Genomic DNA, 18713 nt, shown 5'->3' with positions numbered 1-18713 from the left:
TTTCGCTAAACGTGCCATCAGCCACCCTCCCCTCTCGTTCCCTCTCTCTCGGTTTCTTGCGAAATTGTTTTCACACTCCTACACCCCTTTTTATTTCCTCTGCCAGCTCTGGGGCAATTTAAAGCTTCATTAGAGGGTAAGGGTAAGGGAATGGATGGGAATAAGAATGGAATGATCCTTATCAAGCATTCAACAATCAAAATAAATTTAAGAGAGAGATCGGGGTTTGCAATTAGTCGTAACAATGGCTGAGTTCCGGAAGTTGTAATTTTTAGTCAATTCTTTATTGTGATGTGCTCCAGCAGACATACCACTCCTAGCTACCTATACTGCTTATAGGAGTTATAGGCTCCTGAATTGTTCAGCACATCATTTGTCATAATAAGAATCGCATCACATAACTTGTCATAATCACTCAGCTCATTATAAACATGAGCAGAAATCCTAGTATGTAGTTTCCCTTGGATCAGTTTGACAGGAACCTCAATATTGAATTCATAATGAAGCTTGGCTTGCACCATTTCTGCATGAGCTTTCACAGCTTCCTCCTTTCCACCCTGTGTGACACAGTTCAGCAGTACCTCAGGGAGACGAATCATCACCATTGGACCAAACATGTGGGCATGAGAGAGCAAGCCTGTGCCCCATTTCTGTGCCAGCATGGTAGCAGCTTTGTGAGCTAATGTGTTGTTGAATTTGCGAATTCTCTCAGGGCCCATGGCCACCCAAAAGTCTAACACTAAGGGATAGAACAGAGGTGGGATTTTTTTCATTTCTATTCTTGGTCAAAATGTAGATTTTATAACTGATACTGCTGTTTGGACTGTAAATTAAAGGCCATTACCACCAAAACAATTTCACATATAACCACAACGGAAGGTTTCCCTCTAGGTCTGATTCTTGCATTTTTTTTTTTTCGGTTCAAAGAGGCCAAACATGCAATATTTCATTACTCTAAGATACTTCACACCACATTCCTTGGAAACACCCAACATGTAGATCACCTAAAATGAACATGTAATCTACAAAAAGAAATTATGTGTTCAACAGCCAAACCCAGGAAATACTTGAACAGCAGGTACTTTTTGTAAGGCAAGTAGTTTAGCACTGCATGACAATTGTTCATAGAGAACAAGAGTAATACACACAAGGTAGGAGCAGGTAAGTGTCATGGAAAACTCTTCTTTGTCTCTCCCACATGATTTTTCACCCTTTGTTTGCCAGTCCAAATTGTTCACACCTTGACATGTCTCAAACATTTCTCCTCAAGCCGACTATTTCAGTGCGAATGTCTTCCTTTCTAATAACCAATTATAAATTATTAATTATTATAATTAATTATAAATAAATTAATTAATTAATTAACCAAATCAGTGAAAGATGGCCAGAAAGGATAAGTTGGAATAAGTTGGAAATGTTACATAATAACTATGTGAATCCTAAAATAATGTATAAATCAATTGCACCTAAATTGATCATTTAATACAAAAAAATAAGTTTAATTCTGAGGTAAAAAGGAGGGCTGCAGTTAAGTTTGTTTAAAGAAAACCCATAATTTACATTGAAATTGACCAGTTACACATCATTGTTGTAATACTCCGACAGATGCTAAAAAGAACTTCTCTTATTCAAAGTAAGATTTGGAAAAAATATTTTTAACAGATAAAAATTTAAACCATTACTCTCACCAGTATTTAAAGCCAAGTAGGGACTGTAATCTCTCAAACCTGTTGAAGAAAAGAAAAAATTATGGGAAAATTTTCACCACTTTTAACTCTGAGGTGGTAGAAGTTGAGGGAATGAGAAAACACTCTGATAGTTTGACTTTTCATTTTGTTTGTGATTTCTGATTGCTTCATTTTGTTGTTTTTTTTAAGTGATAAGAGATGTTCTCCTTTTCTGCCCATGTGGGAGGCAATTTCATCACAAGGTATGCATTCTCCCTCCCATCTTACCCTAACATTTTGTCTGGTTTCTCTGACAGTTAACTGGAACACATTTTCAACTATTCTTAAGGGAATGAAACACTGAATAGCCTGGTCCTATTCATCCAGAGACAATCACTTTCAATGAAGGGATGCCACATCTCTCTCTTCCAATCCACAAGTAAAAAAAAATCATCATGATGATAATTTGGGGTTTTTCAACAAAAGTTATACCTGTCCATATGAACTGTGAGTTAAATCCTGCTCCAAAACCACTTGAAACCACAAGAGGTTTGATCATTGGCTGATGCTTTTTAGAAACATGCAAGAATGCACAACCCTGCAAGAGAAGAAAGTGAATTCATTTTTTTTAAAATAACAACAGTGATAAACTGTAAGGAAGAAGAGAAAGAGAAAGAAGAGGAGGAGATGGAAAATGTCTTAGAAAAAGACCCAGTTGGAATGGAAAGCAAAAGTATAACCAGCTAACCAACAATGAATATAAAGAGGAAGGTGACTAGGGAGACAAGAACATGGACTGTTGCAACAACCATAACGATGATGATGACAACCACATCAAGGATAATGACAGTGATGATGATGGTGACAATGAAGGATCATATCACCTAAAACAGAAGAAAAGAATGAGGCTTATGTGAATTGAGCTGGCTCATATTCACTTCTGTCTCATTATTCATATGAGGAGTCTCACTTAACTAACCACAGATCTTGTTGCTTTAAATGTAAAGAAGAGATAGCAACTTTGAAGTGTTCAGCTCTCAAGAAACCGGAACCCACTTTTTTCCTATACAGGTAGGAAAAAGCACAGCATACATTTATAACAAAGCAGACAACAAAAATACCTTGGGGTATGCAAGAATACCTTGGGGCATGCAAGCCACTTGTGTGCATTTGCCACATAATAATCAGCCTTAAGAACACTCAAGTCTAATGGCAGGGTTCCAAGAGCATGAGCACCATCAATTAAAACTGGAACACCTTTGCTATGGCACAGTTTCACCATTTCTTCCACCGGCATAATAACAGGATAGTTACTAGGTATATGACCGAACAAAGCCAGTCTTGTACCTGCTTCCAGGGTATCCTTTATTGTTTTCAGGATTTCCTCTTTGGTGGCAGGAAATGTGATTGTAGTTTCCTTTAAAATAACACCTGAAAGTAAATCTCTCTGGTTAGTCCACACAGTTTGAAGAGAGTTTCTCAAAGAATCCTTTTGAACTATCACCTCCCCCTTTCCCACCCAAATCCCCTTCTTTGCAGCACCATGTTATTGGGCCCCACTCTGGTCTCTACTTTTGTGTAAGGCATGGTGATCTGTTTCAAAGCAAGGAAATTCCCAGTCTAGTAGGGTAAGCAAGACTATGGTGCAGCGATGCTGTAGCATTGCACATTTTCAGAAACAATTTGCTCTGACCAAAGCTCAACACTTGAAACATCAGCCTTAGAAACTTTTTATGGAGGCCAATCAACATTACTAACCCAGTTGATAAAACCAGATCATTTCATTTCCTAGAGGGTTGCAAAAACATTTCTCCATGATAAATAAAATTTCCTAACATTTCCAGCTAGAAAATGGCTGAGACCAAAATAGCAATTTTTCAGCTTCTCTGGATCTCTGAGATGGCCTTTGACACAATCAAAGAATACAGGACCAGTAAGGTCCATCTTGTCAGAATTATTATGAAAAAAGTAGCCCTCTGTAATTTTTCAAATATCTGTGTTCACTTACCGTAGGCGCTACTAAGATGCCTGAATAATTTCTTAACAGTATAGTAACAACTGTTCAAGTAATACACGGTATCTCCTGGACGCCATTCAATGGATCTAATCACGGTGTTGATGCCAGCAGTTGCATTCGGTACAAGAACAACATCACGTGGTTCTGCACCAACAAACTTAGCCAATCGACGGTTGACATGGGCCAAAAGTGGCAACATTTCTCGATCAAAAAATCGCACAGGCTGCTGTTCCACGTAGCACTGCCACTTATAAGCTGTTTCCAGACCCTCTTTTAAGACACATCCAAAAGCACCGTGATTCAAGAACGTCCAGTTGTCCAGATCCAACAAGAAGTGTTTTCGCATTTCATTCCCAAATGGGGTCGATCGGTCAAACTTGGGAAGCTCAAGGGGAAACTTTGGTGGCACGTATCTATCATCAGGAGTGCTTATAAAATTTTCAACCATATTAAACGCCATAATGCCCTGATATTTGGGTTTCTCAAGCGCCATTTGATCAAAAGTTTTACGGAAATTTTCTTTCTGGTCATCGTGTTCCTCCATGTTAGAGATTGGGTAAAGTCCATGTTACAGTTGGGTGCCTGGTTGCCAAGCCTTTTCACAGGAGTGAGGCAAGGGGTGACCTTGTTATGATATAAACCTTGCCTTGTTATTACGCGATCTAAATGCTTGTCTCTATCACAACATGGTCACCTTCAGCCTCGCTCCAAATCAAAGGCTTTGCAACTAAGTACACAACTGTGAAATGGCCTATTTATAGCCTAGCGTCATTTCGCCTGCTTGTCAGCTACGTTTCTTAGACACTGTACCGCTGACAACTTACCCTAAACTCAACATTTGCTTTTTTTTCTTCAAGTTTTTTTTTTTTTTTTTAAAATCTATTTATCAACTTGGCTAGGGTTCTACTTTAACTTTTCGACGAGTATTAGGAACAATGCAGTTAAATACAGGAGATAACAATTTAGTCTACGGTCTGTTTGGTCCTTGTCAGCAGTGGGCTGCGACTTTATTAACCAGGGAGTTTGGTGAGATTTTTCCAGTTGCCTTCGGGTAAATTCAGATATGGAAAATTGTGAAAAGGAAGTAAGAGAATAACAAATGAAATAAATGATGATGATAATAATAACATAAAAAGAGATCGCGAGAGAAAAATATCAATGATGTCTAATTTCCAAAAGGAGAAAGGAAAAGGACAACAACCAACAGGTACCAAACCGTATGAGGAAAAATATTACCGTGGCTTCAAAAAAATAATTGCTCGGAAAAAAAGAAGGAAAAGAAAGAAAAAAAGAACAAAACAAAACAAAAAAACGATAAAAATGATGATGACAAGGGATAAAATACAAAAGACAGCAAAAACAAAATGCGAATTCCACGGGGAGGCCCCCAAGCCAGTTTGAGAGTTACTCCTTGTCCGTCAGCTCCAAATCATACTCGGGGAGAAGTTATTCGGCCCCCAAGCCAGATTAAGAATAACTCCTATAGCGTGATTCGAACCCGCGACCTCGATGACCTCACTTGCACTCGTTGCGCGCCCACGATTACCAGTTGACATCTGGAAACTCCATAAATTAATTGTATTAATTGTCGGTGTAGAAAGTTTTTAAATACCGAGTTGGGGGGGGGGGGGAGGGTGAGGAAGTTTGTCTGACTAACGGTGTAATCGAACGTTTCCGTTCAAGAAACTGCATATATAATTGGCATAAATTGTCAGTGTAGAGAGTCTTTGAATACATGGTTAGGGGGAGGGTGAGGGTTTGTCTGACTAACAGTGCAATCGAGCGTTTCCGTTCATTAACAAAGGAAATGAATCATACAAAGAACTGGTGGAGGCGACATAAAAGCATATGTCGCAATGGCGGACGACCTCATTCGCCGGGGCTCGACAAACACTACGATTTGGACATTTTTCAAAAAGCTAACAAGTGCGTGCATTAGGAAACTGATACTCGGCGGGTATTACGCATTTTTCCCTTTGTGGACGCATTTATTATATAAAAACATTTCTGTTGCTTTATGGTCACTTTTCACTAAACGCGGCATTCATTTGGTGGACAAATCACCAAAGGGTTGTAACGTGCGCGGCAGTCCTGATACACGAATGGAACATTACACATTTCCTTTTCGCATATGGAACGTACCACCCACATACATGTATGTTGGCACCAAAATTAAATCCTTTACCAAGAGGTATAGATATACGTTATGACACTGTGAGGCAAGAGGCTTTACCGAGAATGGACACAGGGTGGTGTCTTTTGTTATTCCATACAATAGCTATCAAAATTCTCTCGAGCTCATTATCCATCATTTTTTTTAATAATTGGACAGACATAAACTACGTCACACAGATCTTCCCGCAAAATTTCACCGATATTGCATGGTAGCATTGTCAAATAAAGCAGTTAGAAATGGGTTTTTACAAAACATAAGACATCAACATTCATTTCTAATGAAGGCACTTATGCATTCACGCGCGGGAAACATTTTGTATGTCATGTATGCTCATGTGAAATGTCCTGTAGTTTTCCGTAACACTTACACAAAACATTTAGCTCTAGATGCGTGTCCGCTGAATACCATAATACTCCGGGCGTTCAAGTTCCCTCAGAATAACCGCTGGGCTGTTCATTCTAAACATTATTCTAAACATTATTGTGAAAATATTCGATCTAAATTCTCCTCGATAAGGTGAGAGGGAATACAAGATTAAGAATGAAGAAGTCTGACGTTTTTGGCTTTGGACCTTGGAAAATAACAACCACCAAAGGGGCTATTCTTAAAGCGAATGACGCAGAGAGGTAGGGTTGTAAAACTCCTAAATCGCATGTCTAGCATGACAATGACATAAGACAAATTAAGTTGGTTGTAGATATAATATGTATAATATGTACTACAGTACATATTTTTTCCAGAAATGTTCTCATATGTATATCAGCCGATCTCTGAACAGATATGAAAGGATCTTACTCCCTGCTGGCTTTGTTTCTTCTATCTCAGTGGAACTTTTCGGTGTTAAACAAATCGATCTAATATTGGGGTTGGGTGCCTTTAAAGCTAGATTATTTTTATTTCTCTGTGCTGTTATATAGAATCTCTTCTGAGCTGGAGCTTCCTTCTCTTCCTGAAATGGTGTTTGGCGACAATGTTCTACAGATTGATCATGCTGCAGGATTTGGGATTCAATTTAATGCACTGGATGCACTAAAACTGGTAGACAACAGGCACGACTTGATGAAGGTTGCTGTTGCAGAAGAATGGCAAAGCAAAAGGTGAAGCTCATAAATAAAAATTCAGATAGTAGCTCTCACAAGTGCACTACTTTAAACGGCTAAGCATGCAAAGCATTCATAGCCAGAGTTCTCCTCCAATGATTAAACACTTCAATAGTGTTTGCTTATAGAATATATATATTTGTAAAGGAGTTCAATTGTATCTTCACTGTTGGGTAATTTATTTAGTGTAAATTTTTAAGATCCAGTGGGGAGTGTACTTCCCACAGGGGGTTCTACGAAGATACTCTATCTAAAAGAAGTGCATTTTCCATGAATAAGGTGTAGAAAGTGAGAGAAGTTCAGATTTTTAAGGTAATCAACCACATGCAATGTAAAGAAGTGTAAGGCAAACTTAATAGCTAAGAGCTGATTCGTGTAACCTATTTAGAAGTTATTCGAGAGCAAATGTAATTAACCCTTCAACTTCCAAGATCTGATTGTTAATTCTCCCCTTTTGCTACTACACATTTCCCTATTAGTGAGTTATAAGAATCTGGTGTTAGATCAAGATAACAACTTCTTCCTGATAAGTATGAGCGTATTCTAATAACCTGTTTGCTGGGTAGTGAATTGGTATTGGTGGGAGGAGTTACATGTTAATCACTTCAAGTTAAAAGGTTAATGTTACCAAGAATTAACCAAATTGCTTTTACATATTGTGTCTCTCTTTTCGTTTTTTCACCTGAACCTCGTAGGCAGGATTCAGAATATATCAAAGAGGTTATAAAACCTTTTGACTGGACATTCACAACAGATTACAAGGGTACATTGACTGGAAAAGAAGAGATTGTATTTCAGGTGTGGTTTTAAAGATAAGTAAGAGAAATTTATGCATTATAAGATCTTTGACTCAGCAACTGAATAATTCACTTTAGTTAATAGTTTTGAGTCATATTTAATTTAGTATAGCATGAAATTCAGCCAGTAGAGTATATCTGTCAATCACTGATTCATTCATTTTTTAAATGTAATGATATCAATTTATTCTTCCACATCATGTGCCATTATGAACAAATATTGCTTTACTTGTTCAACCCTTAGCACTATAACATCAGCATGCGTATTCTCTAAACTGTTCTCTATACATTTCCCAAGGTACTGACAAGGAGAATTTGTTTAACAATCAAGAACTTCTTTCAAGAGTTAGTGATCATTTCCGTTATTCTCACAACTTGATTTTTGATTCAGGGGTGCCACTGTTAGGAGAAGTTAGATGCTTAATGTTCTTAGGGGTTAAAGAGTTAGTAAAAATCTTATGTTGTGTTCTCCTCACTTATTCCAGGTTGAGCCCACCAAAGAGAGAATAGATCTAGAACAGCTGAAAGTTAAAGAAAAGATATATTTCTATGAAGACATTATATTGTATGAAGATGAATTAGCAGATAACGGCATAGCAAAGTTGAATGTCAAAATGGTAAGAGAAAACAGATGCAGTTATGAATGTTTATGTGACCAATTGTAAGGTCAATATGATTGAATGTGTGCAAAGCTTTTTTTCTTTTTGCATTTTTGCAGCCCAAGGTTGTCAGTGTCCTGGCAAATGAAGATCAACTCAATACCCACCTATTTTTCTAAACGAGCTTGTTCAACAAAGGATTTATTTTACAAAAAAAAAAACATATCAAAGAATTTTGAGAGAACCTCACAAAAAAACCTCAAATCTTCCAGTGGGTGGAGAAATGTGTGTCCTGTATATAGGCCAATTCTTTCTGGCTTGAGCTGTAACTTGTGCTTAAGTTTTGTCCTATAGATTTAAAACTCTCTCTCTCTGATTGAGAGAGAAATTCATATTATGTGATTATACAGCCATGGGCATGCAAAGACATCTTATTCATTTCATGCATTTTTTACTTTCAGCGTGTTATGCAGGGAGGTTTCTTTCTGTTGCTGAGATTTTTTTTGAGAGTAGATGGAGTTCTTGTTAGGATCAATGATACAAGAATTCATCACAAGGTACATAGTACTTTTTAATTAAAATGAGATTTACCACTGTAAACCTTTTTAAAGAAACTGGTCCTAAACAATTTGAAGTCTTTTTGGCAGTCTGACATGTGTTATGGCCAAGAACACTTGGGTTGGTTTTACTGCAGGGTCCAAACAGAATTACCCAAAAGACGTTTGTTCTTTTCTTTATGCAGCAGTTTATCGACTGTCTTTTGTTATCCATCTTCTAATTTATGGTCCAATTACAGGCTGGCACTTCATACATGTTAAGGGGATATTCATCCAAAGAAAGAAAAGTAGCAGACCTCTTAGAATTAAAGGTTGGTCCTCTTTATGGTACTTGAATTTTCCTCAACAAATTTTAATGTAGACAGGTTCCAGCCTAGACTGGAATCTCTCCACCTAGAAGTGAAAATGCTCAACAGCAAACTGTAATGGAAAGCTATCAATATGCTAGGAGATTACTTGCAATAGACTGTTTTCCCACCATGGCTGTTGCCTCTTGTTATAAAAACCACGAAAGGAAAGATTGGGTTCACTGTGTTGTTTTCTTGGTTAAGAAATGGAGAATAAATGGCAACAAGAGAATGGGGAGCCTTGAAAATATTTTTGAGTCGCACGCGTTGAGCTAACTTTTCATCCAGGAGGAGTAACAGTCCTCCTGGTTGCTTTTAGCAACAGAACCAGGCTTAAGTTCCAGCAGCTATGCAGAATTTACCCATCCCTCCCCATTCACATAGCATACTTTTCCTATGCTCCAATCTCGCCATACACCTCAGCAAGGAATTTCAATAAAAGTGGTTTACAGATGGTCTACCACCTGCCTGTGAGACCTCTTACCCACCGTCTTTTTAGCTTGCGAGAAGGCTCATGTGCTTGGGTTTGGCTTTTTGGCTCCTTTTCTGGGCACGGCTGCCTATTACAACATTGGCAGCCCAGCTGCTTATGGAAACAGTTACTGACACCTCCATTTAAGTGAATTTTTTAATATTGGCTATGAATTCTAAAGGAAGTGTTTCTGGTATTTCCAGGTTCCAATTACAGATCCGACGCAATTAGCTGAACACTTATTTCTCCGGTACGAGACATTTGAGAAACTGTCTTTTCCCGATGGCATTGATGCATTGTTTGGTGTGGAATCCTCGGTCAGTTAAAAGTCAGATGTATGGCAGGGCTATCTGAAGACGTGTAGACAAATAAAAGAAATGCTGGAATGGATTCCACTACAGGGATTGAGGAAGAATAGACCAAAAAATTTTGCTTTGATCAAGAATATGGCTCAAGGTTTACTTTCAACATCATTGTCACTGGAAACCTTCGGGAGAAAGCCTTTTTTTGCCATCTGACTATTGAGACTGATCTAAAGGGAAGGGAATTCTCGGCCAGACAATCATAGTGTACAGTTTTTGCCCTTCTCTGTCTAGGCTATTGCAGACGATGCTGGTAGTATTCTATAAAGTGTTTCATTCGAGTTTATATTTGGCATGTCGCGCCGCAGACAGTTAGACTCCAAGAGGACGTGTTACATAATTATGAAAAGAACTCACCCTTAAAGTCACGCAGGTTGTATACAAGCTCTATGAACAAGAGGGATTTATGAACAGGAAAAAAAAATGGCTGAATTCAGCACAAGTCGCTGAGAGGCGACACACCCAGTGTTGCCTCTTTCTGTGGAAACTGTAAAAAAAGCTAATTGAATTGTCAGCTGTCTTTTACACTTTGTCGATGAAATGTAATTGAAACTTCTCTTAAAACACCGTGAGTAAGTACCAGTCACGGCTGATCAATGAAGGCGGACCTCTTCAATTCATGATGCAATCAGTCAACCTCTTACAAAAAACACCATTGTGTAATTGTCGCTTTTCGCAATTACGATTTGATCTTTTACTGAGAAGGAGCATTCATTTTTCGTCTTGAAAACGCACTTAGTGCTTGAAGAGAGGATTGATGCGAGATGTTTTCCAAAAATTGTTCAGACACGTGCCATTGACGTGCATCAAATGCGAAGACAGAAACAGGTCATAGTTCTTGACAATGGCTCAAAATCATCCTGCAGGTCATTACAGACAAAAACAAATTACAGACAAAAACAAATTACAGACAAAACCAACATCTGGCAGCTAAGTTTGTTTTTTTTGGTAGACTATTCACTAGCTAGGGAAAGGTAAGTTCGATAATTCCTTATTATCAGGCCCATAGGGGTGTAGGGGGCAGCAGTTGTGCAAGGGGAGAGGGAAGGGAAGAGTAGCACCCCCTCCCCCCCTTACCACCTCCAACTATGTGTAGGAAAAAGTCACGTTATTCGAAGTTGGATACTCATTGTATGTCTTGACAGACATCTCAACGCCTACTAGTCACAAAACGCTTTGGATTAGATAAACCATGGAATATCCCACGAGTTACTTGAACATCTTTGGTGTACCCAGAAGATTTCAGTCGAGTGTGTATTATGACTATTATGACCCCCTCTAAATGACTAGAGGGACATTCCGAAGTGTGCCTCGAAAAAGTATTTCAAAACTGTTTTATACCATTCCACAAAAAGATGAAATAAAACAAATGCCAACACCATCAATAAGGCATACGCGTAGATTTAATTCTGAACTAGCCCCTTACTGTATCCTGTTTAAAACACTAAAAACACTAAAACTGAATATTCATCACATAAAAAGAAAACAGAGTGTTTAGCAAATTTTTAAGTTGTCAAGGTTGAACGCCGAGAACAAACCGGAAATGACACTAGTTTCAAAATGTAAACGGTCAAAAGATAGCAGACAACGATGGGAAGGTTGGAAGATACATAGGTGTTTCTGTATTCTGACTGACTGCATTTTGTATGGCGTAGTAAAGAAAAGACTATCGTTAAAAAACAAAACTTCATTAAGGCTGCCTGCTAGAGATTTTGCACGAAATGCTTTTAGAAAAAATTGACCATATTTTCGCGTGTCTCGATCCTGTCGATAATGGAACTGTTTCTTTTCGCAGCGAAGGCTTTAGAAACTTAATGTATCTCCAACTACAGTGCAAAAAAAATGTTTAGTAACAGCGCCAGGCCCATTAAAACACGGTTGATCGAATGAAACAAGTATCTCCGATTATTAATCCACCGAGTCCTCTATTTATCCCTATATTCACTGCCGCTCTTCGAGATTGTGATGCGAGAGTTTTCACCGCAAGATAACCCTTATTTTTGACAATGTTCACAAAAAGCCCCGAAGGTTCCAAGTCGACAAACTAGCTTAGAGCCTTGCGTACTTAAATTGCATTCGCATGTCTCCCCACCCGGCACGACATCAATGACTTCAATAAACAAAAAGCTTTAAAAGAGCGGCACACGTCTAAGTAATTTTGTCCACAGGGGTAAATGAGACCACCTTGCCTACTGGTAGGATTGAGTCATGATACCCGTAAACATCCGGTAACAATGGACCCTTAAAAGAAACTCTCATTCGAGTAATTTTGCCGTAGGAAATTTGCACGGAAGGAAAATATATTTTTCGTGTCGCCCATGGAATTGTTTATTCTCGTAGGCGAAGTTAAATGATTCCTTCCCCGTTTAGTTGCAATTTCATACAATCGCCAGCTATAGGTGCAGAACTGGGTATTAACCGGCAGTGATCATGCAATGAGTGAATGTTTTCTGTCACACTCCAAGTAGCATTTTTGACAGATTGAACAGTATATAACGTTAATGTTCTTCTATATCTGGGACATGAACCTCTTCAGACTGCTGCACAGATATTTAAATTCATTCACTCCCTCGTTGGGCCGCCGTATTTCATAAAAATTTTGCTATGAATCCCAAAGGCGTTATGAATACTCTCTCACAGGTACGATGTTGCATTGTGATAATCAGTTGAACTGTCCCTGATGGTCTCTGCTGCATCCACATGAATTGCGTGGCCAGTTTCTGAAGTTTCGTAGTATTCTTAGTTATAAGGGAATTGTAAGAGCCAGTAGTAGGAACTCACTCGCCAAAAGTTCCTTTATTAAGAAATATGGTCATCGTTCGAGAGTTTCCCTACATTTTGAACCTATGGTATGAATGTCAGGCCGCTTCTGACTTATTGAAAGCTCCATTATTCTTCGCACTATCTATGTTTGTTTGTCAGGGCATGATCAATTGTAAGTTGACCGTACCATGGAACAGGCCGGAATGTTTGATCACGATGAGTGGTGATGGAGAGGACTTTTCCGAAAGTAGCAATAACACTTTTCATGTTCCTTTAGGATCAGGTCACCTTTGCCTCAAGAAGCACGCCTTCATCACGTAATGTTGAAAAACTGATTACACAGACCATGTAATTGCAAAATCAACCTTATGACCAGATATAGCAGTAAATGATTTCCCCTCGTTTTTAGCGGACCTAAACTATATGACATATTTCAGGAACGAAATGTACAGCAAAAGAGAAAAATGAAAACAGCAACAACGATTTCGAGGCGAGGCAACGGGGTGCAGGAGAGGCATACTAAGAAAAACGGAAGTAATTCTATTGTTAATTTGTAGTATTTTCTAGTATTTTCTTGTTCATTCTTTCAGTTTGTGAATGCTGTCGAGGAAATGGAGAAATCCATTTTAGTTCCTCAAAGTTTACATGACATGGCACTGTCAAAAAGTGGCAATAATCCTGTTCCATCAGGCAATGGAATCGCTTTAGAGAAAAGCCTTTATGAAGCATTCAATGCGCTGAAAAATGTGAAGAACGTTGTCCTAACAGGTAGGCTACAGCTGAACCTTATATTCATTGATTTTAAAACCGTAAGTTTTAAACCAAGGAAATGCATTTAGTGTAGGTTTCTGGTAAGGCTTAGTGTCTTCAATTCAGAGGAAAAATTATGACTTTCATTTTACGTATCCCCACCCTCCATTTTCCAACAAATCAGAAAAAAAGATGATTCAATTGGAATACTTTACATTATGAAATGAATATGAATTTGCTTGAATGTGGTATTTAACCAATTAATCGATAGGGTCTTAGCTGATCTCGATCTCGTCCCCTGTCGCCATCAATCATCTTGCATTAATTGATAGCCTGATCAAGACTTTATATCGTGCACGTGCGACAATTAATTAATCGATTAAAAGTTCATTTACCTGGCTACAAGACCACGATTGACAGCAACATTTTCTTATGTCTTTCAGGTCACTCCTTGGATGATAAAAGCGACGGGCACCCGATCAGCAGTGAATTGCAATCTCTAACAAAATCCTTGGAGGTAATGACTGACCTGGCCAACAACCTTACCGCCGAATATAAGAAAAACTTCAACCTTCTTTTCTGAAAACAGATTATTTCTAGGACGACTGAGAGGAAACGGAACATAATGCCTTGGTGGCAAACGTTACGTAACTGAATGTGGTTCATTATCAAGAAAAAGACAAAATAGAAGCAGGAAAATGTAAATAGTCAAAAATTTTTGGAAATAATTGCTTCTTGTTTCAAATTTTTTAACACTCGTTTTATCTAAGGACTCAAGTTCTTCTTTTTCTTGAAACAAGGCGGGGCGTAGGCTGGCAGAGCGCCAGAAAATTGTACGATTTTTTTTTTCTCTCTTTCCAAGGAGGAGGCTCCTTGAATGATCAGTCGACCCAAATCTGAATTGCAGCGAAGGATCTTTCTATATAAACCCTTACCACTGCCATTATTTATATTGACCGAACAACGAATACAGTAATCTAAAAATTCAAATGAATTTGGTCTCAATATGCACTTTATTTTTAGTTTATCAATTCAACGAGAAAAGGGGAAGACGTGAATTTTTAAACAAAATTGTTAATTAAAATCTTTGCTTATCATGATTAAAAAAAGTCTAAAACATCTCCTAAGTAACTTTATACATATTAGCCAAGTCGTTCTGGAATGGGATTTGTGGGTTGTAAAACATGCTCTCGTACAACTGTGTTAGCGTAAATTCCTGACTCATCGTGCCAAGTGTTTGTTCCGTGTCGTCTGTAGTCGTCCACGTCGGTAAACTGGGAGTGGCACTTCCGCCAAAGTGCAGACTGATCGGGCTCTGGAGGAGGAGTCTGGTGAGGAACCAGGAGATATTGAAAGACCAAACGCGAGAGAGGAATTATCACAAGTGTTGATCACTGATGATTTTTACCTGGAATTAGTTTTTTGAGTGTTTCTGTTTAGTTCTCTTGAATCGATTTCACAACAGCAGGAGTTTTCAACTCTTGCTGTAAATGAAATCATTTCAGGAGAAAAACCTTTTAAAATGTTTTTCTCTTTTTTGGTTGTTGTTTTTTGGCGCTGGAACTCGAAAACTGCTTCCGTATTTTTTCGATTACTTTTGCTCGTGTTTCCTCTTGGTTCGTCACAAAAATGAATCAATAGTTTAATAAATAAATAAACAAAGGCTTCGTTGAATTCCTCAATGATTATGGGAAACTGTAGTGATAAAGCAATTCCTGTAAAATCATCACTTTTTCGTGGTATTAAAGTGTGTGCAGTCTTAAACGATTTAACTTGGAGGCGGACATTCCATATGACACGCAAAAAAAGAAACCATTACGTACTCTAAAGGATTATTTCAATTTAGATCTTTCCCTCTCCAAAAGAAAGACTTCAAAGACGACCTAGAAAGCGCGCGAAATTCATTTATCACTGTGCACCTTCGGCTTTACCTCGATTTCGCCTCGTGCGTACTCGAATTTGTCGTTATGACGCGTGGTTTAATACGCGTTTGAGAATTTCAACGAGAGCAAACGTAACTCGACAATCACAAAATAGAATTAACGAAATAAAAATTATCATGTCATGAACACAGATTTTGAACCCACTGAGTGCTTTCTGTGACGCTCATGTTCTTTAGGTCGCTGCTGACGACGGCGTAAACGAAGAAAGAGCGAAACTGGAAAGAGTTAACACGTTGTGCACTAATCAGCGCGAACGTTATTACACGCAAAATACTTGGGTGTTATAATGTAACATGCATGCATCTCGAACACATCATGTTTATCACATCTAGTGAAGTATGTCACCTTTTGTGTTTGATATGGGTACGGGGAGTCGTAATCCACTCTATATGTGGTGTCAAGGTACCTGCGAAGAGTTAAACATAGTCATGCATGAGCTTTTTCCGCATTGGTATCAAAAATAAAATGGAAGTATTTGAATCGCATTATGTTTTCTTGATTGACTCAGTGTATAAGTGAAACGTTACATCGCAACATTTTTATTCAGTGGGTGGAAGGGGAGGGAAATAGTAGTGGGGGTACTCTCCTTGGACCTGCTATGCCGTTGCACAAGGTGGGGATTTTCAACCATTTGGTCTGAAACCGGGTACTGCTATGTTCTTTATGTTGAGCATGGTTTTCAAAAGATCAGGAAAGCATTAACGAAGAAAGAGAAGTCATCAAAATATACCAGTTTTGAGCTTAATTTTATGGGGGAATTTTTACCAATTTTTATACTTTGACACTAATTAGGCAAAGCTTCATAATTTGCTGCAAGGGGGCATGGTGGAAAGGTGGAATTCAAGAAACAACAATTTACCTCTTTCCATGGTCAAGTGGATGTCTTGGAAGTACACTGCCAAATCCTCTCTCAGGTGCCCCAGTATCTCTATATCAGAAGTAAAAATACAACCAACTAACTTGAATACACTTTTATTCCAGATATATAAGTACCCCAACTCACTGAATATTCCTACATCATGGATCTGATGGAAGGGATTAATAACCTCTTAACCTCACAACTTAATACCCTTTGATTCTGTTTCTATAAAATCATTTGCAAAAAGGTAAAATTTTTGTTAGTAAATATAAACAACTATAATTGTATGATCCTTTCACATTTTATGAACATCATGTCTGCAAAAAGCACTTCGAGACCCACACAATTAGACTTGTATAAGATCAGTTCTAGATAACTTAAATTTGCCTGTATAATTTCTTGGATATGTAGTGATCTGCCAATAGACTATAATTTAATTTGTAATTTATATGCATGAGCATACACTGTCATATACCAATATTATTACCTGACAGGTAAAACTGATGTGTGCCAATGCACTAGAAAAAGAAGGATTACTGGTTTGCAAAGTACATTTAGGTCATCCCTTAGTCTTAAATATTGAATGATGACCGCTGAGTAATGAAGAAAACCGTTTTATAAATATATAATATTTTTAAATCAGATGATTACACACCTTTGGAAATTAACGCTTTTAAAAGTGTTTATGTCTACCATCTGCCGTCTTGTTTCTCTTGTTTCAAAGTCACTTTTAAGCTTCACTGCTTGTTCCATTTGGTCATGACTGGTTGTATCGGGTAAAGACTGGGGGAGAGAAATAGTATGTTAAAAGTACATTGATGTTATTCTTAGATCAAAATACACACTATAAAGCAAATCCCTGCAGGCATTACAAGTTTTCAATTAAATTCCAAGTTAGATCATGTTGTCAGGCCTTGTAACAGCTTTGGTCCAGAAAGTCTCTTAAGTTCCTTAATGAGTGAAAATTTACAACCTTACCATTTTAAAGATATAGAAAACATAGATGTTTACAGTTTAGATTAAAGAGAGTCTTAGCAAATCAAAAAAGGGGTGAGGCATGGGTTGGGGGAAGGGGAGCAGCCTAGCCCAACAGAATGGGAGGAGAAGGGTTATGAGTTGCAGGTGAGGAAAGCAAGACTCAGGAAGGACAGGAAAAGGAAGAGAAATGTTAAAAGATACAAATTTGATAATGAGGGGCATGAAAAAAATGAAAATAAGGGATTGCAAAACCTCATGAATCTTGTATGCAAAGATGTTGATAAACCAATCGAGTGTTCTCACCCCATCTGTGACATTTCCAATGCGATGGTATGTGGAGTTGTGAAGGTTCCTCTTTTCGGGTTGGTAATCTTTGATGTCATATTCTTTGGGCTCAGCCTCCCTTGCTTGATGCCTGTTAAGTTTAGGAAAGTTGATTAATACCAGTAAAAGTTGAAGCCGGCTGTAAATTTTTGTTCAGATAGTAATTAGTACAGTGTATAAACATGCTCGGACTTAAATATTTGAAACTCGCGACAAGGAAAGTCCTAGAGTACCGCGAAATGTTGGAAAGGTTGGGATAGAAAGTATAGATCATTTCTGGGGGTCAACCAGTGACTTTAAAATCAATGGAGGTTTACTCTTTTAAGCTTTCGGGTACAAAGGTCACAATGGATAACAAGTAGCTATGTACAACTTAACTAATAATTGACAAATCTTGATGAAAAAAATGGATATATTTTCAATATTTCGAGCTGAAGCAATTTGCCAATGTATAACAGATAGAACAATTCCCCATAAAGAGTTTTCTCCAAACAAAACATGCATCGTTCACTTCGACATGCACACGAAACCAGCATCGGAACTCGCGCACTCTTCCCTGCCACGGAGCATGTTACCAATTGAAAATGCAGATCTTTTTTCAATCATATGTAGTATTTAATAGGCCTTAAATCAAGTAAAAAGAATTATAGGTTCCCTCTTTCTTTTGTGACAACAAAAGTAGTGTTTACATATAGTTTGGTTATAATCAAGAAACGGACTGCACGCGACAAGTGCCGTTTGCTCGTAAGCGACTTACCAGTTGGACACAAGAGTTGGTCTGCCATAATCCATGTGATCAGACCGTAAGAAGAGAGATCCTTTTCTCTCCACATAGTCAGGAACGAAAGCAAGCGGGTTTGGATGATTCTCCGTCATGATCGTTCGCTCCGTTCAATAGTACACTGTTTACCAGCTGGAAACAACCTGAAATCGCTCAGAGTTTACATAATATCCATGGCAACATTAGCGCTCAGCCTCGCTTTGATAACAGCGCCCGCAGTT

General features: G+C 38.2%; 4 protein-coding genes across 5 annotated transcripts; 2 read left to right on the top strand and 2 right to left on the bottom strand.

Moving 5' to 3' along the window:
* Positions 1–262: 262 nt before the first annotated feature.
* On the bottom strand, positions 263–4281 carry LOC113671806 (uncharacterized). The gene is made up of 5 exons (XM_027188061.2): positions 3676–4281; positions 2809–3098; positions 2160–2265; positions 1689–1727; positions 263–739 (listed from the first exon to the last, which is right to left on the bottom strand). Exons 1-5 carry the CDS (start codon positions 4226–4228, stop codon positions 321–323), a joined length of 1407 nt encoding a protein of 468 aa, XP_027043862.2. The 5' UTR covers positions 4229–4281; the 3' UTR covers positions 263–320.
* Positions 4282–6255: 1974 nt separating this feature from the next.
* On the top strand, positions 6256–11479 carry LOC113671817 (TIP41-like protein). The gene is made up of 7 exons (XM_027188074.2): positions 6256–6486; positions 6778–6957; positions 7656–7758; positions 8243–8374; positions 8818–8913; positions 9153–9224; positions 9936–11479. Exons 1-7 carry the CDS (start codon positions 6401–6403, stop codon positions 10056–10058), a joined length of 792 nt encoding a protein of 263 aa, XP_027043875.2. The 5' UTR covers positions 6256–6400; the 3' UTR covers positions 10059–11479.
* A 1093-nt stretch (positions 11480–12572) lies between these two features.
* Positions 12573–14332, top strand: LOC113671819 (uncharacterized). 2 transcript variants are annotated; one of them, XM_027188077.2, is made up of 3 exons: positions 12573–12734; positions 13448–13625; positions 14051–14332. In XM_027188077.2, the coding sequence occupies exons 1-3, from the start codon at positions 12699–12701 to the stop codon at positions 14188–14190; spliced, it is 354 nt and encodes a 117-aa protein (XP_027043878.2). In that variant the 5' UTR covers positions 12573–12698; the 3' UTR covers positions 14191–14332. The 2 variants fall into 2 exon arrangements, with proteins under 2 accessions (XP_027043878.2, XP_089037100.1); XM_089180974.1 differs by lacking the exon at positions 12573–12734 and adding an exon at positions 13072–13174.
* Positions 14333–14601: 269 nt separating this feature from the next.
* LOC113671818 (cilia- and flagella-associated protein 95) lies at positions 14602–18684 on the bottom strand. The gene is made up of 6 exons (XM_027188075.2): positions 18469–18684; positions 17691–17802; positions 17065–17192; positions 16410–16478; positions 15896–15956; positions 14602–14935 (listed from the first exon to the last, which is right to left on the bottom strand). Exons 1-6 carry the CDS (start codon positions 18585–18587, stop codon positions 14750–14752), a joined length of 675 nt encoding a protein of 224 aa, XP_027043876.2. The 5' UTR covers positions 18588–18684; the 3' UTR covers positions 14602–14749.
* Between the last annotated feature and the right edge of the window lie 29 nt (positions 18685–18713).

Source organism: Pocillopora damicornis, chromosome 8, assembly GCF_964200805.1.
Source record: "Pocillopora damicornis chromosome 8, jaPocDami1.2, whole genome shotgun sequence".
NCBI classification, from domain to species: domain Eukaryota; kingdom Metazoa; phylum Cnidaria; class Anthozoa; order Scleractinia; family Pocilloporidae; genus Pocillopora; species Pocillopora damicornis.
This window is presented reverse-complemented; position numbering and strand designations above follow the sequence as displayed.